Source organism: Plectropomus leopardus, chromosome 20 (assembly GCF_026936395.1).
Source record: "Plectropomus leopardus strain MGB_pleo_1.0 chromosome 20, ASM2693639v1, whole genome shotgun sequence".
Lineage (NCBI taxonomy): Eukaryota > Metazoa > Chordata > Actinopteri > Perciformes > Serranidae > Plectropomus > Plectropomus leopardus.
In genome coordinates, this window is record NC_142195.1 from 16,896,287 (window position 1) to 16,921,836 (window position 25,550).

General features: G+C 39.2%; 1 protein-coding gene across 1 annotated transcript; it reads right to left on the reverse strand.

Annotated features, from left to right (window-relative positions):
• Window positions 1–1,942: 1,942 nt before the first annotated feature.
• On the reverse strand, window positions 1,943–19,484 carry LOC121959982 (keratin, type I cytoskeletal 18). The gene is made up of 12 exons (XM_088071315.1): window positions 19,244–19,484; window positions 15,367–15,485; window positions 11,616–11,786; window positions 9,933–10,205; window positions 9,656–9,781; window positions 9,105–9,187; window positions 7,931–8,087; window positions 6,151–6,315; window positions 5,586–5,711; window positions 4,399–4,616; window positions 3,920–3,948; window positions 1,943–2,581 (listed from the first exon to the last, which is right to left on the reverse strand). The coding sequence occupies exons 2-12, from the start codon at window positions 15,382–15,384 to the stop codon at window positions 2,466–2,468; spliced, it is 1,482 nt and encodes a 493-aa protein (XP_087927441.1). The 5' UTR covers window positions 15,385–15,485; window positions 19,244–19,484; the 3' UTR covers window positions 1,943–2,465.
• Between the last annotated feature and the right edge of the window lie 6,066 nt (window positions 19,485–25,550).

The following is a 25,550-nucleotide window of genomic DNA, read 5'->3' on the forward strand; positions in this document are numbered from 1 at the left end:
GCAGCATATTAAAGAAATTTTATACCAGTTAGAGTTTGCTGCTCTTTCCAGGAATTTCCTCTGTCAAGCTATTGTTTAGGAAACAAAGGCACCTGCATGAGAAATAAATGCTCTAATAAACTATTGTGCTACAATTACTTCTAACTGTCAGAATATGTAGCTACAAGAACCAAACTGTAAAAACTTCAACTTCATTGGACATGTTAGTGTGTACACAAACCACAAGTAAAAAAAATCCTCTGGATAACAGCTGAAACATGCACAACAAAGCCGAACAAGGTGAACATTCACTACAGATATAAAAGACAACATTGCAGTGGTGCAGAGTGCAAATGGTGCTGGAATAAATATGGAATAATTAATGTAATAGCTTACTTTAGTTGAATTTGGCAGTATACATGGGTGTAGATTTTGAGGGAACCACAGGGACCACATCCCCCCTAATATTTAGAACATTTCTTTCTCCCCAATACATAAAAGTAGCAGAAGACTTTTATTCTGACAAAATTACTGACATTTATTTTATGATCATAAATGGAAGCAGAAAAAGGCACAAATCTGTGCTTAAAAATGCACAAGAATGCAGGAAATTAAGTGTTTGATGTGCAACATGTTCTGGCTAAGGACTCCCAAACCCCCCAGTTTCATAGGCGCTATTTTAGCTATGTTATTGTTTTCGACATTTTCCCTAGCCTTTAAATAAATCATTTCTTAACCTACGGATTTCTTGCAATTTGTGGAATGTTTCTCTTCAAGTTTTTTACAAATTGGCATAGCGTTCAAAGGTTTAAATACCTGTGAAAAGCAGCACAAAAAGTGATGTTGCTCCAGGTTTCAAAGGATTGTAAAAATGACCTAAACTGTTGTTACATTTGTAAAATTTCATTGTGTAAAAGTCATCCAATGAACTGTCATTAATGTGGATTTGGCTCTAAATACAGATAAAGCACTTTGGCCTTTGCATATACTCATATTTTAACATTTTCAGCTCTTTTTGTTTTCCTTCCTTTTGACTTTTGTTCGTGATGATTTTTGGAGCACAGTGACCCTGGTCCAAAAGATCATGACCCTAAAATACAGGACTGATGGAGGCCACAGTGGGGTTGTTACGTCATGACAAAGTGCTTGCTCAGGTAGGATGATTATTAATGGGATCATATGATATATTGAGGTCTTTCAAGTGGGCCAGTAAAAAGAAAACCTGCATGTACAAAAACCAAACCTGAGGACTACAGAAATGTCATTCTGCATAATTTGTCTCACATTTAAAGCAGAAATGCAAATGTCAGTTGCATGACCCAGCACACACATTGCCTGCCACTGAAAACTGTATTTTACAGCCCAGTCTTATCATAGTAATTTTCCCTGTATTTACCTCGTCATTACAAGAGGTGGCTTTGATGAAAGAAGTGCAGTAACCTCAGTGACAACAGGTGTCAACCCTCATAATAACAGTGAGGACGTTTCACGTGTTACCAACAGCATTAATTATGGAGCCAAATGTTCTGTCCTTTTTATGTCAGTTTCTTTTAGTATCGTCTTCTCTCTCATTTTTTTTTTTAAAATCATTACACTTACTTCTATCCTCTGCTTAACACTTTCATGAATAGAAATATTTAACCTTCATCTCAAAACAAAGCTTTTTTTTTGCTAATAAGAAATATGTACGTAAATATGTGAGTAGAATTTTATAAAGTAAAAGTCTAGTAAAAGTTTTCTCAGACCTATGAACAACAGTGTAAGTGTGTGTTTGGGTATTACGGGTATGTATTCATGTATGTTATTTTCATTATATGCTAAGGTCAAGAACCGAAGGTTGCAGCAAAAACACAACAGCTGAATAACTGAGTCCACAGAAGGATACTGTATACTGACATTTGTTGATTTCAGTGTAAAAGCCACAAAATGTTTGTTCTGTGTTACATAAAAACAGAAGTACACATGACAGTTAAGAAAGTTTATTCAGACAGAGTAAAAACACAAAAACAGCCAAAAATAATTCAATGAAATTCTTGTAAAAGGAGTAAAAGAATATCTACTAAAGTAAACTTTTCTAAACTAAGAAATAAATATCTTGCTTAAGTCCACAGTCAGTTTTTAGTAGAGCAGAATGAATTGGTTGGTTAGGTACTCTCACACAAACACACGTCTCTAATCTAACTTGGTATAAGCATGCATAGCTACAGCAGTACTGGACACATACAGCGTTCTTGTGGCATTTCTCCGGAAACAAACAGTTGATCAAAGTATCACTGAAGAGTCAACTGTGGAAAAACACATCTTAAAAAAACACAAAACATTCATTGTTGAGCAATGCCCCCCAAAATTTCCTTTTTGAAACAATATTTTTGCAATAAGAAATGATGCACTGCAGCTCTGACACTCTCTATTTTATTTTCTGCAAATCCCTGTTTCATCGTCTGCCTCGTTCCATTTTAATTTTTGTATCTGAACTTGCTCTTGTTTTATTTCTTGGTCTCCTCAATCTGCTCCACCTCGCTGGATTCATCCACCACTTTGCCGTTGACCATCGTCTGAGTCACCACCTTCACAATTTTCCTGGTACGAACATCAGGCTCCTCTGCACAGACAGAGATGAGATGAGATGAAATGAGATGAGATGAGATGAAAAAAAGAAATGATATGAAATGAGAGATAAAATATGAGATTATTTTAAATGGGATCAGATGAGATTTACACAGGTGAGAAGGTAAGCTGCGATGAAAAGAAATGATACGAGATGAGGTCAAAGAAAAGATTTGATGATATGAAATTAAATAAAAGAGATAAAATAATTTTTAAGTAACAGAATAAGATCATATGAATTAAAATATTAAATAACATGGTGTGAAACAAATACAATGATAACAGATGAGATGTGATGAGGTGGAGGAGATGATATGAGACGGGAGGAGAGAAGACAAAACATTAAAAGCAGTGAAACAAGAAGGGAAAATAACTGACGAGCCATTTGAATGTTATATTCTTTTGTAATATGTGTTGAATCAGGTGCCTGATTCTGGTTTGAGTCACAGCTCTGTTATATTTTTCCTGATGTCTTTCACATAGAACTTAAAGGCCGGCCAAAAAAGTAGAAATTTGCAGATTTTCACATTAGGCTTCTATATTCTTTTTCGCCATATCTGTTTTTATTTTAAGTTTGCTCTTGTTCTTGTTTGTATTACATACAATAAATAGACTAAATATAATGCTAGAAAAGATCATAATATTTGAAGTGTGTGTGTGTGTGTGTGTGTGTGTGTGTGTGTGTGTGTGTGTGTGTTTAGGGTGCCCGAATTTGCTAAATCCAGTAGTGTGAACTTCTATTTGTATGAATTTTGTTAAATGTCATGTCTTGGCATGAAGTTTTCACTATATCACTCTCCCGTGTCACGAAGGACTCTTGAAGTAGTCACAGCCTTTTATTCTGTGTTGTCTTTAGTTTTCTAATGTTGAACATTTTCAAAACACCCTGCAGTTTGTTAATCCAGCAGCGTGACTCAGTCGGATTAAGACACAATTACAACATTGGGATAAATGTCCTCACACCCACATTTGTTGCTATAGGAGCTGAGCTGCTTGCAGTGTTTGCATTGTTTCAGGTTCATAAAACAATAATTAGTCCGGCGTCACTTGGGTGTGTAAATGTATATATATGTGTGTCAGCTTTACTACAACGCTACCAAATTGCAACATAAACATTTGCTTAACTTATCTGCTTCATCATTACAGCTTTAATCACTCTTTACCTCCCTGCTGTTTCCTTCGGTTGTGATAAGATGATTCAGACTTCATGGATGAATGAGCAGTGCTTTACTCTTTGCTTTGCTGCTATTATATAATACTGTGCTTGAATGATGTTCTGACAAAAGTTGTGATTTTCCTTTTTCGTCATCTAAATCAAAAGCTGAGTACTCACTCTTTGGTGGAGGAGGAACCTCTTTGACTCTGAGGGACAAAAAGAGAACATCAAAATGATTAGCTTTGAATGGACTGGACAACAAGTTGAACACATTTAAAGGGAGAGTTAAGCGTTTATGTGAAACACCCAATTAGATGAGAAGATCAGTACCACTCTCATGTCTGTACGATTAATTTATATATATTTTTATATATTTTTGGATTCAGAAGTTCTACATAGGGGTCAGGGAATTACAAATTACGGGTCCATCACATGATGCCATTGAGCCCAAAAAGACTTATTTTCCCACAGACTTACATTGTGAACGAGACATCTGTAAATCAGTGGATTCATTTTATGGATTGTCACAGCCCCCACAAAAAGACTTGTTTTACAATCAGGATTTGATCCATTTGAGCCAGCCTCAAGTGGCCATTTGAAGGACTGCGTTGGCTTTATTTTTCAGCCATGGAGGTTGCCGCTTGGTTAATACTCACGTCTCCTCTCCCTCCAGCAGGCGCCTGTAGGTGGCGATCTCCATCTCCAGGTTCTGCTTGATGCGGAGGAGCTGCTCGTAGTCGGTCTTGGTGCGCTGCATGTCCAGCCTGAGCTGGGAGAGGTCGTCCTCCAGCTGGCTCAGGGTACCCTGCAGCCGCTCCATCTCGGAGGAGTATTTCTGACCCGTCTCGCCCAGGTTACCCTCCAGTGCTGCTATCTGAGGAGAGAATGTGAAATAATAAGAGAGCTGATGTGCCTTGTCTGCATATGGGTCTAATATTACCATTGTGTGCTTTTAATGTCTCACATAATCATATCAGTTTAGAAGTGAAACGACTGGCGAACTGGGAAATGTCCCAAAATTATTACCGATTACCCATCCTCCCAGTTTCTGTAATGTTTTGTAACCAGTGTTCAGTAATGTGATGCTTCATGTTGGCTGGTATTAAAAGTTCTGGCTTTTCATCCTCCTAACATTTCTTCAGATGTTTGCCAGCAGAAATCAAACCTCAGTGTCTCCTGATTCTGAAATTACTTCCCAAACCATTATCAACAAATACCTGTGAGCTGACAAGGCCCTGGCATCCAAAACAAACATTCGCCGCTCAGACACGATTACCCATCTCACCACCGAAACTCACCCCCATACAATTTAGCAACTGAATCCGCTACCTCCTTGCATGACTTATCAGCGTGGGAGAGCGTGTTTACTGTCAACACAGGATTATGAGAGAGAAAAACAAAATGATTTTTCTCAGACATGGACATCATGTTAAAAAACAGCGCTAACTGAGACTGAATCTGAACTTCTGTAAGGATTTTCTGTGTCTGTATTCAACAAAGCCCTTATAAACCCGGTCTTTCTTTAACACAATGCCATAACTCATCAAAGATTTGTGCAAAGATATTACTCATAACCCTATTTGAAAATCATGATTGCGGTGTTTGCACTGCTTTAGGTGCATTAGATTTTTTGTTTGCACAGCTCTGAATGCACAAATATTACTTGCACGATAATTTTTTCACCAAAACACAACCATGTCACGCTTCTGCTTTCAGAAAGGAGAAACAGCATTTATCTTGGACACAATTTGATCTTACCGAATGTGGAATAACATTCTCTTTCAGGTTTTCATGGGATAGTTTGCAGCACTTGTCACCTCCCTCCTCAGGTGTAGCAACTCACCTGTTTGTGCAGACTCTCCAGCTCCACCTCCAGGGTCTGCAGGAAGCGCTGCCTCTCGGTCAGCTCGCTCTGAGCTCCTCTCAGAGCCTCGTTACTCTCCTTCACCTCGTTCTGCACCGTCTCCAGCTGGACAAGACACAAAATGCACACTCACATGAATGCATGTACTGGACTGTAAGATGAATTTAACAACTGTGGGTTTCTTCTCCTGTTTTCTCAGAAGTTTTTGTCCCAATTTGTCAAGGTCACGTAAGTCATGACATGAAGCTATTTGTGATAAATTAACCAGTCCATCCATAGAAAATATTAAGCAACCGCTTTGATAACATATGACTCATTTCAATAAATTTTCAAGCAAAAACAGTGAAAAATTGCAGAACATTTTCACGTTCAACCTTCTGATCTCATGTCAGGATTTTAACCTATTTGGACATATTAAATACCTTACAACAAAATAATTAATTGAAAAAAACTATTTGCAGATTATTCGCAAATGAAAGTAAGTCATTTGCGGTTTTAATACAACAGTCTCTTGTCATGAGAATGGCTCTTTTTCTAAACACACCTTTTTGCGGTACCACTGCTCCGCTTGGTCCTTGTTCTTCTTGACAATCCCTTCATACTGGGAACGCAGGTCAGACAGAACAGTGCCCAGTTCAGGCCCACTGGCCGAGTCCACCTCCACATTCACCTCGTCTCTGGCGATACGAGACTTCATCTGCTCCAGTTCCTGCAGGGAGAGAGAAATACTGAGTCTGTATGCATTTATTTCTGAATGAAAAGAACTTTTTGTTTGCATTGTGTCGTACCACATGTTTTATATACAGGTGAATTATGGAACCAGGATTAGTTTTGTGAATCCTAAACCGGGGTGGCAGAGAGGATGTGAGGACATCTTCATTATTTAGATGTTCTCTATCAATAGTTGATGGGGCAGAGCTCACATTACCTCTGGCCTTTCAACTCTCTCTCTCTCTCTCTCACACACACACACACACACACACACACACACACACGCACTTGCACACTGAACTCTATACATGCACACTCGCTGGATCTCTTTCACTCTCATTTCTCTATGACACTGTAAGAACCCTAACCCTAACCCCCAGCCATAATTTCTCATAGGGGTCACCAGATGGGGCCACTAAGAATCTTAATTTTAGAAATGCATTATGCTGTGGCAATATAAAGCTTAATATAAAACTATGCTAATACGAGCGTTATAAAATTAGAATTTTACAATTACTGTTACTTATTATCTGCTGTGCATAAACTCATATCAAGACAATCTGAGTTCCACAACAAGCCTGTTTTAATGTGCTATACATGTTAGCCGATTTTTTGTTCTTCAAGTAGGCTAGCTTGTCCTTTTCCTTATAAGGACAAATATAAAGCTTTAATTAAAGGAGTACATTGATTGTAAGGAACAAAAAATTAGCATTTTCATGTTTGAAAAACACCACACAAAGGGGGGTGTAATCTGATCTAATCTGGTTTAAATGCTCCTGATATATACATTCATACACAATTTCCCAGCCTCTGATGGACAGTAAACTTCTATTTTATGCACAGTGATTGTGTTGATTTTTGAGAAGGGTAAGACGAGATGTGATCTAGTTCCCCAGCTGATCCTCAGAGGGGCTGTTTTTCTGTTTTAGTTGGGAAAAAAGTATTTATTTTCAACATAAAGGACTGACATAGATTTCATAGATGAGGGCAGATAAAGAGGCATACACAGAGGTAAAATGCATGCAGAGTGCATGTGCACAATGCCAGGATTCACAAAGGCTGAAAATAACCCTCTTTAATTTGATCAATTTCATTCTTGACTTTGCAGTAGTTCATGAATTGTCTCTGTGCAGTTTTATTCACATCTAGTTTTGGTACGGAGCTCAATCCATCTCTTGGTGAGAGAGGGTACAAGTTTATCTCAGCTTCTCATCCCCCCCAGAGGACAGTAGCCACAGATCAGCTGATTGGACAGAAAGAGCAGGTTTGGGAAACCAGATCTACCTGCTCCTTTTGTCAGGAGTAACCAGAGGACCACCTCTCCCTCTCTTTCACCTCCCTACATGTTTTTCTCTCCGCTTAGAGTCTAAATAAGACCTCTTGAGTCCACCAAACTGGGTCAGCCTGATATCAAACAACTTGTTGTTTGTGAGGGCAGGGGGGAAGAGAAGAGAAAGGGGCCAAAATGAAACAGAGACGAGACAAATGTCGAGTAATGGAGAAGTAAATGTGATAAAAACAGTGTTAAAAAACCTGCATACCAACCACAATGTGGCTGTAGAAGAAAAGAGAAGGGATAAGACACATGGATAGAGTTTACAAAACAGACTTACCTCCTCATGGTTTTTCTTGAGGAAGTAAAGTTCTTCTTTCAGGCTGTCCAGATCTCCCCTCAGAGAGGCGATGATCTGCTCATGGTCGGTCTTGGCCTTTTTCAGAGCGACACAGTCTCGCTCCACAGACTGACACATCACCAGCTCAGTCTCCCATCTGGTGAAGGTCAGAATAATAGCAGAGAAAAGCCGAAAAACTTAACTTTCTTGTGTGTGAAAGTGCCTCGTGAACTAACATATGCATTATAAGCTCTGATATTACTGCAGATAAAAAAGAAGAATTTGCATCACCAGCTGAGTCAATGTTATACTAAGATATGAAAAAGCAAAGTGGCATGGACATGGATTAGACTATAATAGACACAGTAGGTTAAAAGAGAGAGAACCTCAACTAGTGTCTGCTCTTCACCTTCATCTTCTTTGAGGGCCCTAGGGCATAATTTGGTTTGGGGCCCCCCTTATAGTAATGTGTTGTCATTTCACATGAACAAACTTGTGTACTGCAAATATTAGTTTAAGCTCACATAATGTACAATTCAGCATGTAAAGACTGAAGTGGGACCTATTAACAGCAACACTATCTTCAAATAGACTACAGTTAATACAGTTTATTACTTAACCCAACCCCCATTTATTTGACTCATGTGCTGCAGTGCTAAAAAACTGTTAACGAATAGTTTTTGAACACTGTAATAATAATTTTAAAAAGTTAGCGTCCAGTCTGCCATAAAATTTTTAGTTGACTGAATTTGAGAAGACAAGTTGATGTAATTTGTCAACTTTTTTGTCAAATTCTGTCAACTTATAAATTCAAGGCAGCCAGGACACTACGTTTTTTTTTTTTTTTAATTTAAAACAAATAGTTTTCATTTTTTACTTGTTTTACTTGTTTGATTTTGTGTAACTTCTCATATGTAAACAACTGCAAAATGTGTTTTTCGTTTGGTTTTTCTTTCTTTCGTTTTTCTAACCACAGAATCCTGGGAGTGCTTGTTTTACAGTGCAAAGTAAATTACTTACATAGCCTACCAAAAGTACTTTTGTTTAGTAAGTTAAATTTCTATTTCATTATTGGCTCTTGTTTTTAAAAAAGTATTTTCTTGCGGGCTCCTGAGACCAGGGGGCTCTGAAAAACTATTTATATCTCCCAAAAGACTGTACTCAAATCACTCACTTGATTCTGAAGTCATCCGCAGCCAGTTTAGCATTATCGATCTCTAACATGAGGCGAGCATTATCCAAGGTCCTCTTCCTCACCTGACAAATATTAACGTGGGGTAACATTAACATCCTGTCTAAACACATAATTCATGTAAATAAGATGCTTCGTCATGTAAGATGTTCACATGTTTGTACTGTATTCAGCATATTGATTGTAAAAGTAGTGAAGTTCTGCTTTTTGGTGGAATTACACTTGACAAGTTGAGGTAAGACATTCCAACTTCATTAAACTGTAACTTTTTCTGTTTGGCCAAAAAAGACAAAAATAATCATTAACTTCACCCAGGCTGGGTTTCTAACTCAAAGATCAAGTGTAGCTCAAATTCTGCCTCTGATGAATCTACTGATGCAGCTCCTGCTAAAAGGAACCCTATTTGCATGAATGTTTTGTCTATGTAAAATAACCAAAGTCATCATAACCTTGAGCTTTATTCATAGACACAAAACTTGCAGCCTGTCTGTATGATGTGTGTCTGTGTGTTTGTACGCCCCGTTCAAGTCTACCTCTTGCTCAACAGCGTGAGCTTGGGCCATCATGGAATCAAGGTCGTGACCTTTGGGAATGCGCTCAAGCATCAGCTGCTTAATCTTCGCCTCCAGGTCTGCGTTGGAGCGCTCCAGTGAACGCACCTGGAGGAAGAAAAAGAGAGTTTAATGATCAAAGTGTTTCAGCTTGCTACTAATAGTATCATTTCCTCGACTGCATGCTGACAAACACGCATCACCCATTTGGCTGCTGACCAACAGCTCAACAGTGCTGCTTCTGTTTTATGTAACAGACCTTGTCCAGGTAGTTGGCCAGACGGTTATTGAGACTCTGCATGGCCTCCTTATCGTTGGTGCAGTTGCCGTGCAGGCCGTTAAGTTGCAGGCTGGCTGGGCCGTTGAGATCCTGGCTGATGGAGGCAGAACGGCTCAGCGGACTGGCTGCGGCGAAAGAGACAGAAGCTCGAGAGCGAGCGCGGCTAGTGTCCATCAGAGAACGACTGGAAAAAGAGGGCTGACGGTTCATGGAGAAGCTCCTCACCGACATGCTGGTGGCCATGATGGGTGGCTGTGACGGCACAAAGAGCAAAAACGTTTGTGAGGGTGAAATGGAGGCAAGACATGGCACATAAGAGCACAATCACATGTTACATCGATTACAGCTGCTTCATCTCGCTACAGAGTGGGTGGATGTTCAAATTACAGATGTCATAAGGAAAATATATAACTTGAAATGCTAGACTGTTTGACCTATTGCAGCCATATAAAGCTCGTATTACATGAGATCTGCCTGCGGAAAAGCCCTTTTGTGGCCCTTAAGCAAATGTGTTTTATTCTAGCATTTGGCCAGACTTAAATACAAGTAGGGCCTTATATTCAAGACCACTGAACGCCCCACTGAAAATGATGAAAGGAGTCTTTCAATGAGTGTGCGTACGGCCGGCTAGTGGCTTTTCAAACAAACCATCTGCATCGAAGAGATGACTGACTTTACGGTCGGAAACACTTCAGTCTGTCTGTCTCGGCTTCGCTCAAATGCAACTTCAACTCACAAGTCACTGTAAATCAAAATGTAAATGAGCACAGCTCAACCCCGGGTCGAAGGAGAGCCTCTCACCGGGACTGAGAACGCTCTCACATAGTCTATTACTATGGTAATAAGATGCATTTTATATTCAAGAAGAGACTAATAGAGGATTCATAAAAGCAGGGAAAAAAGTGAGGAGATGAAAAGTGTCTCAAGAAATAGAAACCTTCCTGAAGGGTTAGACTACCAAAGTGTTACATAAATGTGGTTAAATATTATGGAAAATTATGTTTCAGTTTAGATCAAAATTAATTTCAAAAATATTGTTTCAATGTCTATTTCCCCCTCCTTTTTTTGTTTTAATCTCATTTGATAGTAAGTTTAACAGGTGTTCTCATTATTTCCTGGACTTCAAGTGTGACCAGCTGGTGTCAAACAGAGCACAGGACAGTGTATCATTGTCTCTGTGTTTCCGTAGATTTGCGGTCAAGGGAACCTTTCTGTCTCTGTGTCACTTGATCCTTGCCACACCGTTCCCACAACACTACAAAGGACACAGCAGGAGACAGACGCTCCTTGTTCTGATGAAAGATAGAGCTTGGGAAAATGATCGGGAAAATATTCGGAGTGAATTCCAGCGACACAAGGAGACACTTTGTTCAGCAGGAAATGGACAGTCATTTCATTTCTCCTTTTAAATCATCTTGTCATTTAGCTGACAAATAATCATGCTGACAACCGATGAATGTAAGTGAGCAGGAAGATTAAGAGTCATCAGCCTGACAGTGGTAAAGCTTTTTTTTCAATTAAGATTTTGATATAAACGGTCCAATTTTTCAAATTTTTTATTAAACTTTATTAAAGAACAAAGTAAAAAGTTATTTAAATGATCACTTCCATAAATTTAACCACTAAAAAATGACACTTTTTTTGACAAAATATCCTACTCACCAGGTTTTTCTTCAGGTAGAGACACAGTGGGATCCAGAGGAGTGCAGGAGGCTGTGTGCTGCTGATGCTACAGGTGTGCTTATATGCAGGTGTGCAGGATGTGGGAGGGGCTTCTGAACAGGGGGTGTCTTTCACTGCACCTGAAGGTCTTGAGGAAGGTAGATGTGGAGTCTGGTAATGAAATGCACCTTTAAATTTTTCTACCTACTGTTTATGTGCAATAAGCTGAGATGGTAACTTTGTATCGTTCTCATGAGAAGACACAGTGACCAACACTGAAAGGAGCCATTTCTAATTGATCACAGTATTTTTTCTAATGTGATGAATTCTAATGAACTCAATTTTTCTTTCTTTTTTCCTAATGTCTAAGATACTAGAGGGTATATGATGCAGGATTTTACCAAACAAACAATGTATAGACTTAAACAGAAGTAACCCCTCTCAATCATCACTTATGACCCACTAGTGTGTGATAGTGTATCTTCTTGTGGTGTATTTTCTTGTTTTCTTCTTATTTCGCCACATTCAGGGGGCTACTTTATATTTCCTTGCGAAGTAATGACCTGCCCTACTTTGTCTTACTCTGCCTCTGATTGACTTATCCTGACATTCTTACTCTAACCCTAACCAATCTCAATCCTCATACCTAAACCTTACCACCCAACCAGTGAAGGCAATGAGAGATTGTAGGGCAGCCAGGTCATTCATTCACTATCCTAGGAAATTCAAACTTGTTTTCGGGACATTTACGGGCACAGTGTGCAGTTGAGGGACTTTGTAAAAAGGTAGCAACCAGGTCCCAGACTGAAAGCAGCATGCATTCAAGAGAACGCCCCAAAAATCACAGACATAGTGCTGGAAAAAAAAAAAAAACATGGCAAGGTAAAAACATGGGCTTGGCTGGTTTCAAAACAAGGGTAAATCTTGGATTGTCTTATAGTTTTGCTGATGAAAACTGAGGAAGAGGAAGAGGAGTTGGTCTGTTTTGTTGGACAGGTAGGTGCTGGCAGTTAGCTTTGTTAGGTTGATAATGTATCGGTTTTTTTATTACAACAAATGTGACATTCCTACAATAATGCTTGCAGTGTTTATACAAGCATTCAGGGGAGGAGGGGGTCAATGTTGTGTTTCCAAACAGTAAATGAAAATTCCTGCATAGTATACTGTTAAAGATTCTCTACAGACATGCTTGAGACATATACAATGCTCTGCTTGGGAGAGTAATTTGAATTTGTGATTAAAAAACAAATACTAGGTTCAATTTCTAAAAATATCCAGGACCACTTTCACATTACTATAGTGCTGCTTTGAACACAAAAATACGTCAACAAAATTCTCTCAACAGATATTCAGTCAGTGATGCTGATAGTACTCAGCTTCTGCCAGCAGCATCACTGATGACAATAAAGCGTGCCCTCTCATGTATCTGTGATATTAAATATCTCAGTATCATCACCATCCCTTTACTGTTGGGATGTGTGTGGGTGGAGCACCTGCCGGCAGTTCTCTGGAGCCCTCCTGTCCTGTCATCTTGCTGTAACCCGACCCTCCTTCTACCTGATGATCTCTACCGGAGATAAAATATTCAACAAGTCACTCACAGAGAAAGAAAACCTGTCGGCTGAAGCACTTTGAAACAAACACGGTATGAACTCAGAAAAAACGAATAAGAATTAAATAAAGTTGTAACTTTAAAGCGGAAGCTGTATTTGAGCTTCAAGGGAAAAGATAAGATGGACTGAATGTTCATTGTCATTTATTTACTCTACACACATACAACTACGCTGCTGTGGTCACTATTTAATTCTACTTACTGACTCTTGCACACACTCTTGTTACTCTTGTGAACTTTGCCCATGCAAAGTGTTATAGATACATAGAGGGACGTGTGACATTAAAAATGTGTCAGTGAAGTATTTGTTTCCCTCGTATTATCATATTCAAACTCAAGCTGGTTTAAAATATTCCATTCATCTTTCGACATTGCAAATCCATCTATTTGCATCCACAAATATTGAAAATGTTGCATTTGAGCAAAAAGTGAATAGCTGTATTATTTTATGACTTTTATTATTATTACTTTTTTCTTTTATTTGCCCTTACATTTTATGAACTATCAGTAATAAATATGATTAAAATCGTGTCAAAACTCTCATTCTCAGTTGATCATTTTGTATTTCACAGCATCAAATGCAATGATTATATTCATTAAAATAATACCACTGTTTTGGTGCTCCAATCAAAATTTAAAAAAAAACACAAGGGGAGGATAATCGAAAGATCTAATGCTAACGGTTGGTCTAAAAGTTACCACATGGCAATGCAGTCTTAATGCCTTAATTACTTAAGCCTTAATGTGCTCATCAGTCAGTGATCATCACAGTCAGAACATGCTAGAGCAGTGATGGACTGATAAGAATGGTTAAATGTTTGCAGAGAGAGTGTAAGAAGAAAAATGAAAAAGACAAAAGTCACCTGAAGCATTGTACAAAAAAATAATAAAGTAAAACAAGAGAGAGAAAGAAGTTGAAATTTGCACATACTATTTTCTTTTATAGTTTCATATTTATTATACTAAGTTGTTTATTTATGTTGATTTCTAATAATCTTTAACGGCACCAGGAGAAGCTTGCCTGGGGCACCAAATGTGACCAAGCCCATTATAAGGAGTGAAAAATAGTAACCTGATGCCTAAGAATTGAGCGGTGAATATCTTGCTTCTTATAATAAATAATAATGATTTATTTGTATGGCACCTCTCCAAATCAGTCTTCGAAAGAAAAAATAAAATCAAAGACACTAGAGTAAAATCAATAACATGCAATGTTTAGAACATAATGAGCTGTCAAACATGGAACAAATAAAAATCATTGAGTGGCTACTTGATAAAAATCTGCTCTAAAGTTTAATTTAAATGTAATTAAAGGAAGACAATAATCTGACAAAGGACCAAACTAAGTTCCATAATGGACTGAAGGGGATAAAAAACACACGAACAAACAAAAAAAAAATTCTCATTCACATTTCATTGTTGCAAATAGTCATATGTTTAAAATGTTTCTACTGCCTTCGGTGCATTTCCGCATCAAACATAAAATTCACCAGTGATCTCCTGCTGTAATCTATCCCCACCCTGTGGTGAAGGCAGGCCAATACAAGTGAAGTGCACAACAAAGCAGGTACCTTGCCTCCCAAAAGAGGGCAGCAACAAGCTGTACTGCACTGCTAGCTACAGTCAAGTTATCCCAAGAGACTGTCTAAATGGATATTTCCAAATTTTTAATTGCTCTGTGAATTAAAATGTAATTTAAATGGGTTTGAGTGAAAAAATGAAATAAAATATATCAGTTTAACCCATTATATTTAATATTGTTTTTTTAACTTCCACTTTAAGTAGATTTGAAGGAGGAATATCATCTCAATCTACACTGCATGATACCCAAGACTTCATAATTTTTTGTGGCTGCACACTCACATAAAAATTTAATATTTGTTTTTTAGATATTTCAGCCAAATATATAGTCGATTTTTGAAATATTTGGTATCTTTGGAAACTTTGGGATCTCCACCAAATTTGAAATAAAGTTCTGTAGATCCAAACAGTGTTTGGCTGCACAGCACAAGTTAGTAAGAACTTATGCACGCACATGCTGCATATCAAGGGGTCAAATAAAGAGACGTGTAAACTTAATAACAAACACTGTGCTTATACTTTGTACTACAATTTCCACTAAATATGAAATGCAAGTACCGATATGAGCTCCATCATGATGGAGTTGAACTTCAATCAACCTTTCCTCTCACTGTCACTTTCTCACTCTCTCTTTCTTCTCGCTCTCTGTCCTTCGGCCAGCGTGGATCCGAGTTTGGCTGTTGAAAAAATAAACAGGTGATTAGACTGGCAGGATGTCAGGATACTACTCATGACCCCACTTGACCTCTCGTGACCCCTGTCACAAGCGATCATGTGACCAAAGCAGCAAAATGCACACACCAGCAGAGGAGAGTGGTAACACCGTGACACTGAAGACATCCAGGTCAGGTCATCACTTTCAGAATATTACAAGACATTAAACTACGCAGACAGGAACATTTTATGGTTTATTTTTACGATGAAAATGTAAGATTCACTCTGAAATCAGCATGACAGTTTAAGGACGTGAACACAAAATCCACTTTTTAAAAAAATAATTTTTAATGAGCAGTCAGTTTAGAGAGGAAAATTGAACTGTAAGTTGACAACACAACATGATACAGAGAGACACAGAAAAACAGTCATAACAAATACAAAAATGTGACAGCCTGAGCAAATAAAAGCATTTGAAAACATTTTTTGTTATTTAAATCAGGTAAATGCCCTTTCTTGGAGAAACAAATGACTTAAGTGTCATGCTGTGAAACATCCTTGCTGCTTTGGCCACAAACCTGACTGACGCCTCTCAATAGTCATTTTGCTCCTGAAGTGATTGCTTCCTGTTACAAATTCTGCTGCTGGCAGGTTTAATGTGTTGGCTGGCCCACAGACGGACAAACAAACACAGACACACAGAGAGGCTGACAGACACACAGACAAAGCACAGATGAACCAGCAGCCAAAGAAGAGCTTTTCATTGTGTATTTATCTTCATCTGCAGCATTACTATCCTGATTACGGAGGTTTTGAGCCCCAGAAAAAAATGGCTGAAAAGAGGTGAACACAGTGAGCCTACGGAGCCATAACCTGAAAAAAAAAAAGGTGCTGAGTGAGTCGTGTTTATTAAAAAAAAAAAAAAAAAAATAGAAAAAAAGGCCTGCTTCTCTGATTGAAAAAGCGCAATAATTCAAACTTGAGCATAGTTTTATCGCAGATTTCAGGAGCTGATCCAAGTGATGTAAGTGAGACAGCAGAAACATATGTGTCTCTAAAACACAAGTTTCATGAGCTATAAGCCAAAATGTCTGCAGTGACAAACACTCAAGTGATGATGTTGATATTACCCTGTATACTTCTATATAAATTATCAATTGACTGCTGTCTGTAAGCCAAATCAACCTCTAGGGATATTAAGGTGTTATTCTACTCCACTATATGCAATCATTTTTAACAAAATCTTAACTGGGCCTCTGCAGATCATAGAAGTATGACATCATATTACAAAGATTGTCAAATGGTGGGCCCAGGAGTCCACAATGAGTCTGTCAAATGACTCCTTCGTATCGGTTTGACCCTTTAAAACATGAGTGGCCAAACTTTTGTAATCGTGGGCCTTATACAGTAAAAATATAAAAACTCATAGGCAATACATTATCAAATGCATAGATTAGAAAGGCCGAAAGCTTATTTGCTAAAATTCATTTTCTTTCAATATTACTTTGCAACACTTCTCAACAGTTATCATTTGACATTACATTTGTTCATTGGTGCGCCTACATATAACAAAAAGTATTCCGTCTTCTGTCTTTTCAAGTCCACCGCCATGTTTACTGAGGTTTATGTTTTTGTCAACTATAATCAATCATTGCAATCAATAAAGCAGCAACAGGTCTTTAAATCTGGCTTGACAGTAGTATTTGTTTAATACATATTTGATTTTTTGAACAATAATTTTTTTTTTTTTTGGGGGGTCCCTTTATTTTTAACAGGACAGACATTAGTGTGAAATGGGGAGAGAGGGGATGACATGCAGCAAAGGGCCACAAGTTGAACTCAAATCCACGGCTGCTGCGACAAGGACATAACCTTTGGTACATCGGGCACCCGCTCTACCAGGTGAGCTACTGGGCGTCCCAGTAGTTATTCAATAAATTCATTAGAAAGATGCTCTAGCCATATTGGTATGTATTTTTAAAAAAAATTATCTGCAGATCTTTAAAAATTGGGCAGTCCTGCTTTAAATGATGCATGCTGGGTAAGAGGGAGGTTGAACATTTCTTGAAGTTGTAAAGCGGATAGAGTTATGCGTTAGCAATCTGTTGTCCAGAATCCTGTACTTTTCTGTGATCACATCTAATTTTACAAAACTAAAGTTTATTATTGGGAAAATCTTACTGTAAATCATTTGAAGCAGCACCAAGTTGCACATGCTAACAAGCAACAGTCTCAAGTGCAGGTTGTTTTTTCTACAGTTTTTCCGCCGCCTCTGCTTCGTTTCTCACAGTTTCCCATCAAAAGTTTAAATCTAAGGTAACAATTGGAAGTGGATTCGTTATTCCACCAATTTAAGGAACTCAAAGCACCGCTCCACTCCAGACCCTGATTGATGCAATTTGGGCCCCTGAGTCACTGTTTGATGGGCAGACGTTAGTACACCAGCCGTTCTCTGATAAGAAGATAAGAATCCACAGCGAAGAAATTACACACCGATAAGAACATATGTGAGCAGCTCTGGAGGTCAGCACCTGCACTCGCTCTTTCTTTTCCTTTGCTCAAACGATACATTTTTTCTTCTTTCCTCCATTTGGGTTTTCCTCCCCCTTCTGCCTGACTGCAGGTTGCTTTTGTGTGACGGAAACACGTCAGACTGCTTAGTATGTGTGTGGAGATTATTATCAGAGGGGTTGGTAATATTTAAGATATGGATCTATATGCATAGCTGGTGAGTGTATGAAAAGTTGAAAGGGAAAGAGGTCTGCATGTGTGTGTGTGTGTGTGTGTGTGTGTGTGTGTGTGTGTTAACCCATATTTAAGAGGAAAACTTCACTGAGAGCACACTTTATCCTGTTCACAGCTTGGGGAAGTAGCAGCGTAATGAGGGAGGGCAGCACCTTTGGGAACTACTCAGTGGTGCAACCACAGTCCTGTTGACAGCTGAGCCACTGTAACAGTTACAGTTATGCGAGTTTAGTGTTTCGTTTCATGGCATCTCTGTTTATTTCTCACAAAGCTCACACTGTGAGGTTTAGCCTCCGTCCCCCATGGAAATTGATTAAAGTAGATGCAATGTCAAAGTGAAGTTGGAAACTCTTTTGTAACAAGTGTAGCAAGCAGTTGTGTCTGATATCAGGCAAGGTCACTGGTACTGTTAAACTCCAAACAATTATCCTAGCCTCTATCAGTCTGTCGGACATCACTGGCACGTTTGTATTTTCCAGTGGTGTTCCTCATGGCTTTATTCTTGGCCTCCTCTTCTTTTATGGATGTGCTAATCTTTTTATGTCTTTCCTCACATCCCACCAAGGCTGGCACATGCACTTTTGCCATTCTAGGCAAGAAACAATTATGCCCCCCTCTATTTGCAATGTACCATACCAGTAACAACACAAAAAGGCCAATATGACATACACATCAAGCAAACAACAGCAACAATAAACGCCAGGATGACTTACACATAATGCAACTGGTCAGTGTAATGATTATGTGTTCAAAGTGTCAACAGTATCAAAGTATGCAGGACTTATCATGCAGGCATACTGAGAATCCATGCAAATAATTCACCAAATAGCTTTAATAACCTAAATAACCTGCTTCTGGATTCTAAACAGCAGAGTGGTGACAGCATAGCTATTTAGTAAAAACAGGCCTAATACTATTTCAGCTCTTCAAACTAAATAAAAGCAGTGCACATCTCTGAATACAGTGCAATTGTGCCTCAAACACAGATGACTAATGGACTGAAATCTAACAACAGAACAAATAAAGCTCCGCTCACCTCCGCTGTTTACACTCCGCTGTTTACACTCCGCTCGGAGCGTAAACAACGTTTTGCGATTCCAAACTTTATCCAACTCTTTCCTTTCATGACAGCTTTCTATATGCTCAGCTAATTTGCTTTAGGTGCTAACTCTGATTGAAATATATTCCGGTCTTCAACACGCTTGAAAGAGCTTTACGTTACTTTGTTTCACTTGCACAATAAATGTTTACAACTGAACTAAAACGTAACGACCTTCTTTTCAATCAAACTTGGTGTCAGTCGGCCGGGCTGTCATTGGCTTATGAAAGTTGGGGGCGGGAGATGTGGCAGGGAGGTGGCTGCAGGTGCAGTGTGATTGACACTTGTCTCAACAAATCATTGTGCTTACAGACATTGTAGCCTAGTAGGCTAGTGTTACTGAGAAATACAAAGGATTTGGCACCTAGTTTTCAGGGGCATTAATACCTTTGTTATCATAATAAAAATAATAAAAAAATAAAAAAATTACTGCATGATGAGAGACTGAAAATAAAACAAAATGCAAAATGTATATATATCATGTAAATGTATATATATATCATACATATATATATCATACATATATATGGCCATCAGATACCCCAAACATGAGACTGGAACTGAAAAATAAAAATCATACTGAAGATCTGACTCTCCAGAAGGAAGTTTTTTGTCATCTCAAGTCTTTTTTTTTTTTTACAAACGTGAAAGTGACTGAAGCTCAAAAACAGACAAGATCGGACACACAAGACAATAATGACACAGTTCTGTGATCCATCGCTAATGTGATCATTGGATGTTTGTTTTGAGGGAGAGAGCTCAAAATCCGATGTTGCTCAGCTTTCCTTCATTTGGTCCCATTAACCGCTGGCAGCGCTCTTGTTTTTCCGTTGTTGTTGAAAGAAGCCCTTTCATATTCATATGCCATGTTCTGAAGTCTGCACTGCATGTTTGTTTGTTTGTGTGTGTGTGTGTGTGTGTGCGTGTGTGTGTGTGTGTGTGTGTGTTTTCAGGAATGATTCCATAAAATGTGTGCTCTCCAAAATATGAGTTAAATGCACAAAAAATGGATAAAAACAGGAACTTAAGCTGCCAGTGACAGTCAAACACTGATCGAGTAAGTGCATTAACAGAAAATGGGAAGATCTGTAATTACAAAGACCTGCAATTCATGATAAAATGGAATAAAATTGGACTAATTTTTAATAAGTATATGTGTTGTGATGTAAATTTAGAAATTTAACACCCTCCACTTTAAATTAAATAAGAAAAATACAGTTCACCTTTAAAAAACTGACACATTTGTGAAGATGAAGACAAAACTTAAAGCTGCATGACCTTATTGGGGGCAATGAACTTTAAGCGCAGTTAATTAGCTAAAGCACAAGCAGGAATTAGTGTTTGAACTAAGATTATTTTCTGATGAATGACATGTTTTGTCACTTTAATATGGCATATTAACAATTATACCTGAGTCTGATTAAATTAAATACTATAGTTAAAGGGCTTGTCCTGGTACATGTTACTGTGGCAATTTTGACAACAGAAAAATGAAGAGTACTTTTTTTAGCCCTGACTGAGCGACATGATACATTTCAGAGCTTCTTGCTTGAAGTAAGTTGTTGATCAATATGCCCAGCGGGTGCGATGAATATGCACGAGGCGTCCGCCGCGGCGGCCCGGTAATTGCCGGTCGTCAGGGGTGGCAGGCACGGTAATTTGCATCTTGGGGATCCTGCAATCAGCGTTCTATTCATTAGCGCGCCAGCCGCTTCATCTGCTGGCCACTCAGAGCTGCCAATCTCCCCTCGGCAGCCAAAGCATTCGAAAAAAACAGAATGGAAAAGTTTCAATTACAAGCCTGCGGGTAGTGGTGTAACAAGTCTTAAACCCTATATTTAGGCGGTTTCATGCAGGTGATTGACTGTTACTGCATTGTGAAAGAGAAATGGGTGAAAAGCTCAATGAAACAACCATAATCTCATGTATTTATATATCACCTTTATCTTGGGTTGACCGTGTGCATTCATTGGGGGGAGAGGACTGGTGGCTACGGCATCTTTGCCCGTCTCAAGTGGGCCTTCAATGCTTCTGTCGAAACAGGGGGGGTTACATGGGAGAAAGCTTATTATACCTCTATAAGTGAACATTGGCACTCAAGGCTATTGTCTCATGAAGATTACGCACAGTGAGCAGACTACAGGCTAACACTAGGAATCTGTCTTATTCTTTGCAACAATAACGATTTCCAATCTAATACCAGGGTGCATATGGCACAGGTTATCAGAGCAGGAAGGGACAGTGAGCTCATACAGAGGGCGACACGTGCATGCCACTTTTCTCTGTCTCTCCTTACAGTCACAATGTCATAAATAAATCTGACAGCTGGTACGTGGACACACAAGACTTCTCACTTTTATTTCCTGTATCCTGCGCTATTTCCCTTGTGATTTATTCCTTCTTTTAGGTTTTTAAAGAGGATGTACAACTGTTGAAGCTTTATCCTGATGACTTGTGAGCCCAGGGGATGTGTCAGTGTGTGTGTGTGTGTGTGTGTGTGTGTGTGTGTGTGTGTGTGTGTGTGTGTGTTTGTGTGTGTGTCTGTGCCAGCATTACAGCAGGAAGGGAGTTCCTTGCTGTAGAAGCGAAGGGGTCTCAGGAGAAGTGAGTGCCAAAAGACAGAGTGTGTGTGTGTGTGTGTGTGTGTGTGTGTGTGCAGTAGCGCTGTGAATCTTCTATTGTTTTACTGTGACATAGTCGTTGTTTCCTGCATCATAAATCTACATGAAGACACTATAATATATACCATTTATACACAGCAATGCACAGTCATATGCACAAAACCTGCATGTACAGATAAATAAATGTTAACACATATACAGATGCTACTATTAAGTAATAATATACCTATGCACATGAGTACATTTGCAAATAACAAGGCTGACGCACACCTCTGTGCACACACAGCTCCTTTGCCCCGCCATTGTTTCTCAGAGGAAGCCTGTGAGTGGAGGAGGAGGTCGAATCTTGTCCTGGGCCAAAGGACTATGCAGGGCAAGAGGGGCTGATGGAGAGAAAACATCAGGAAGGAGAGACGAGGCTGAGAGTAGGCGAAGAAGGAAGAGGAAAAAGAGGAAAAGGAAGATGTTGTTTCCAAAAAATTCGGATCCTTTCTGACAGGGGGCTTGACCAGCTGTGCGTAAGGCAGAGTGAATCTGCGGTGACTTGAGGAGCAGAGGTTATACATAAACATGTAAACAGAAGAGGGCCTTTTGTATCAAGCAATATTAGGTTGATTAGGCTCAACAATGTAGTCTAATGTGGTCCTATATGCATTTATTTCAAGGTCATTACAAAGAAAACCTATTTTTTTTACATAGCTCAGTAGTCTCTCTGTCACACACAAACACACACACTCATCAAGCTTGATAGCTTTATAATAGCTGCTAACTGAAAAGAAATACTTTTAATTGGCAGGGAGCTATTTAACTGATTAAAGCCACCACATCAATCTGTGTGTGTGTAAGTGTGAGAGTGTGATTGATACATTATTTACATGTTCGTAAAGAGCTGACAGCTACCGTGATTGATATGAGAAGGCTGAAACAAAGCAGACAGTAGTCTTATTAAAAGGATATTAGATTTAGTTGAGGGGTATAAAGCCTTTTTGGAAAATGTTACCCTCAGATGTCAACACAGAGACAGAAGTAAGGATTTTACTATTTTTTGTGTATATATATATATATATATATATATATATATATATATATATATATATATGTATACTGTATATGAAAAACCTCAGGCTTCAGATCATTCTGAATAATCTAATTCATAATCATAATTTATATGGCTACCTACCATCAGGGAAACATGTAATCTTGGCTGTTGACGTTAATTTCTTCCGAATTTCAGATCACGCTCCAGCTGGGGGAACTGCCCATTGTTCTGCCAGGCCAAAATCCGGAAGCCCCATTAGTCAGAAAAAATGACCCATTTGTTTGACCACCAAAAAACAAACTCCATTTGTTCTGAAGTCCTGTTTATTGAAAAACAGGCATCTTATGCATTCCAACAACTCAATCACCAGAAAAAAAGATGCATTATATGTTTCTGTAAACCACAGATATGTCATTTGTCAACAATGCTGTGGTGAATGTGTGGTTAGGTTTAAGCCTGAAAACACTTGGTTATGGTCAAGAAAAGGTTGTTCTTTTGCTTAAAACACCCAAGTTTTGTTGCAAAAAAAAAATTTCTGGAAAAACAGGGATGGGCAGGTGAAACTGGACTTTCGAGCAATGGACGATTGTTTTCAGAATAACGGGCTGTCTGAGAACTGGGCTCTTGATCTAATTGTATATTTTTAAGATTAATGGGGCTTCAGAATATGACTATCTGTTTGTGTTTAGAAGCTTTTATTGGCGATCGGCATTTATTTTTAACGTTGCAAAGTGCCTCTATGCTCCATAACAATCAATTCCCAAGTGTTTTTGATCATTAAAGCATGTAAACATGTTCTAGTAGGAACGCAAAATGCCAGAATGAATTTAAAAATGAACATAATAGGTCCTCCTTAAGCACTGAACCGCCTGGTCAGCTTTTTAAATTTTTTAGTGAGTGAAACATGTTGTAATACTGACAAAGGTTGATGTGAAGTTGGAGCAACTGGAAACAGCTCGGTTTGGAAACTGTGTTTGTCCGCAGCCTATGATTCAGAATTGACAAAAGCTGGACTGCATGCTTAATCTCAACAATCTTTAAAAAACTGACATGTGAAGTCACCTTTCTACACATGTAGATGTTATGTGGTCATAGGGAGACAGCTTTCTGCCACTCATTCATAACAGTTACAGCTCCTCCTTTGTTGCCTTTGCACCGCGCCCCTATACTGTATCACTGAAACTCAAAACTAAACCTATTTCTGTAATCACTGAAACAACATCATTGATTCGACATGTCTCTGTCAAATTACCATGTAGCACCTCTCCAAATTCTGCTTCCATGCATATCTTTGCAGGGCTATTGCAACTGGACTCTCTCTTTCTATCACACATGCACACACACAGTAACTCCCTTCCTCCAAATGACTGAAATAACACGATTACTCTTGCCATCATCATGTCAAAACCCTTTTCAGTGTCAGTCTGTCTCGCCCAGCATGGATGACCAGACCTGCAGCTGTCAAAATTCCACAAAAAATAATAAAGACTCCCCGAGACACAAGAAGAAGAAGCAGGAGAAGAAGAAGAAGAGAGGAGCAGTTGAAAGGTACGGTGAATTCCAGGGAAGTAAAACTCTGGGAATTTACGACACTCCTTGTCCGATTTAGAATAACAACATTTTTTTTGCTGAGAGGTGTGAGTGGTATACCAGCACCGTCGCGCCTTCCTGGATCTGAAAAGAAAGAAAACCCAAAGAGCACTATGAAACTACAGCAACCTTACTGCCCTGCCCACAGAGACACCTTGACACGCACCTGTCAGAGACGTCAATACGGTTTGTGTGCACGTGCATGAGAGAGAGAGACTGAGGGGGAGACAGAAAGTGTGAGTGAGTGGAGTGTGGTGCAGCTCTGTGGGTGGCAAAGGAGAGGGATCACTGGATCTGACAGGAGCTATTTGACTAATCCAAAACAACAGCTGTAAGGTAGGGATGAGGGGATGAAGGGGAGGAGGAGGTGGTGGAGGTACAGGAGGTGAAGTCGGGGAGGAGGGCTGTCAGTTAAGGAGGTGGATTTTGGGAGAAAAGGGAATTACGGAAAGGGAATATGAAAATTAATTCCGCATGTAAGCCCTGAGGGGGAAGAGAGCCTAAAACACCGCAAATAGAAAAAGAAAATGTTGGACAGGAGAAAAAGAAAAGAGGAGGGTGAGATGATGTACTGGGAGGAAGAGAGACGCAAGTGGGGAGAGAGAGGAAAAAGGGGAAGAAACTCGGTCGAACCTAACAGGGTGTCGCTGGGTTGCATCCATTAACCTCTGCACAGGGGGCTGTATCAGCACACACGGCTACACAGGTGAGAATGATTACACTCACACATACACACACCGTCCTCACACATACACAGGCCTTCATTACACATCTGGTTGAGTTTTATTGAGGGAAGCTGCGTTGGGGTGGTCCTACTCCTCTAACAGGTCTGTCCTGTTAACACGGCGGGCCACGGAGAGTCCATCACCCTGCGGGGCAGCATCTTAACATCTTAACATCTCCCCTCTGTGCAGTTCAGCGACACTCACACTGTAGCGCAAATAAAAGCAACTAAAATCACTGCTGGAAACATGCTGTTTGTTCAGAACACTGT

Excerpts from the sequence above, each read along its gene's own strand:
- LOC121959982 (XM_088071315.1), bottom strand. Across the intron at positions 10,206-11,615 it reads TCTACCTGAAGAAAAACCTG|CCACCCATCATGGCCACCAG; the intron begins GTGAGTAGGATA and ends GTGCCGTCACAG. Across the intron at positions 9,782-9,932 it reads TGGCCAACTACCTGGACAAG|GTGCGTTCACTGGAGCGCTC; the intron begins GTCTGTTACATA and ends TTCTTCCTCCAG.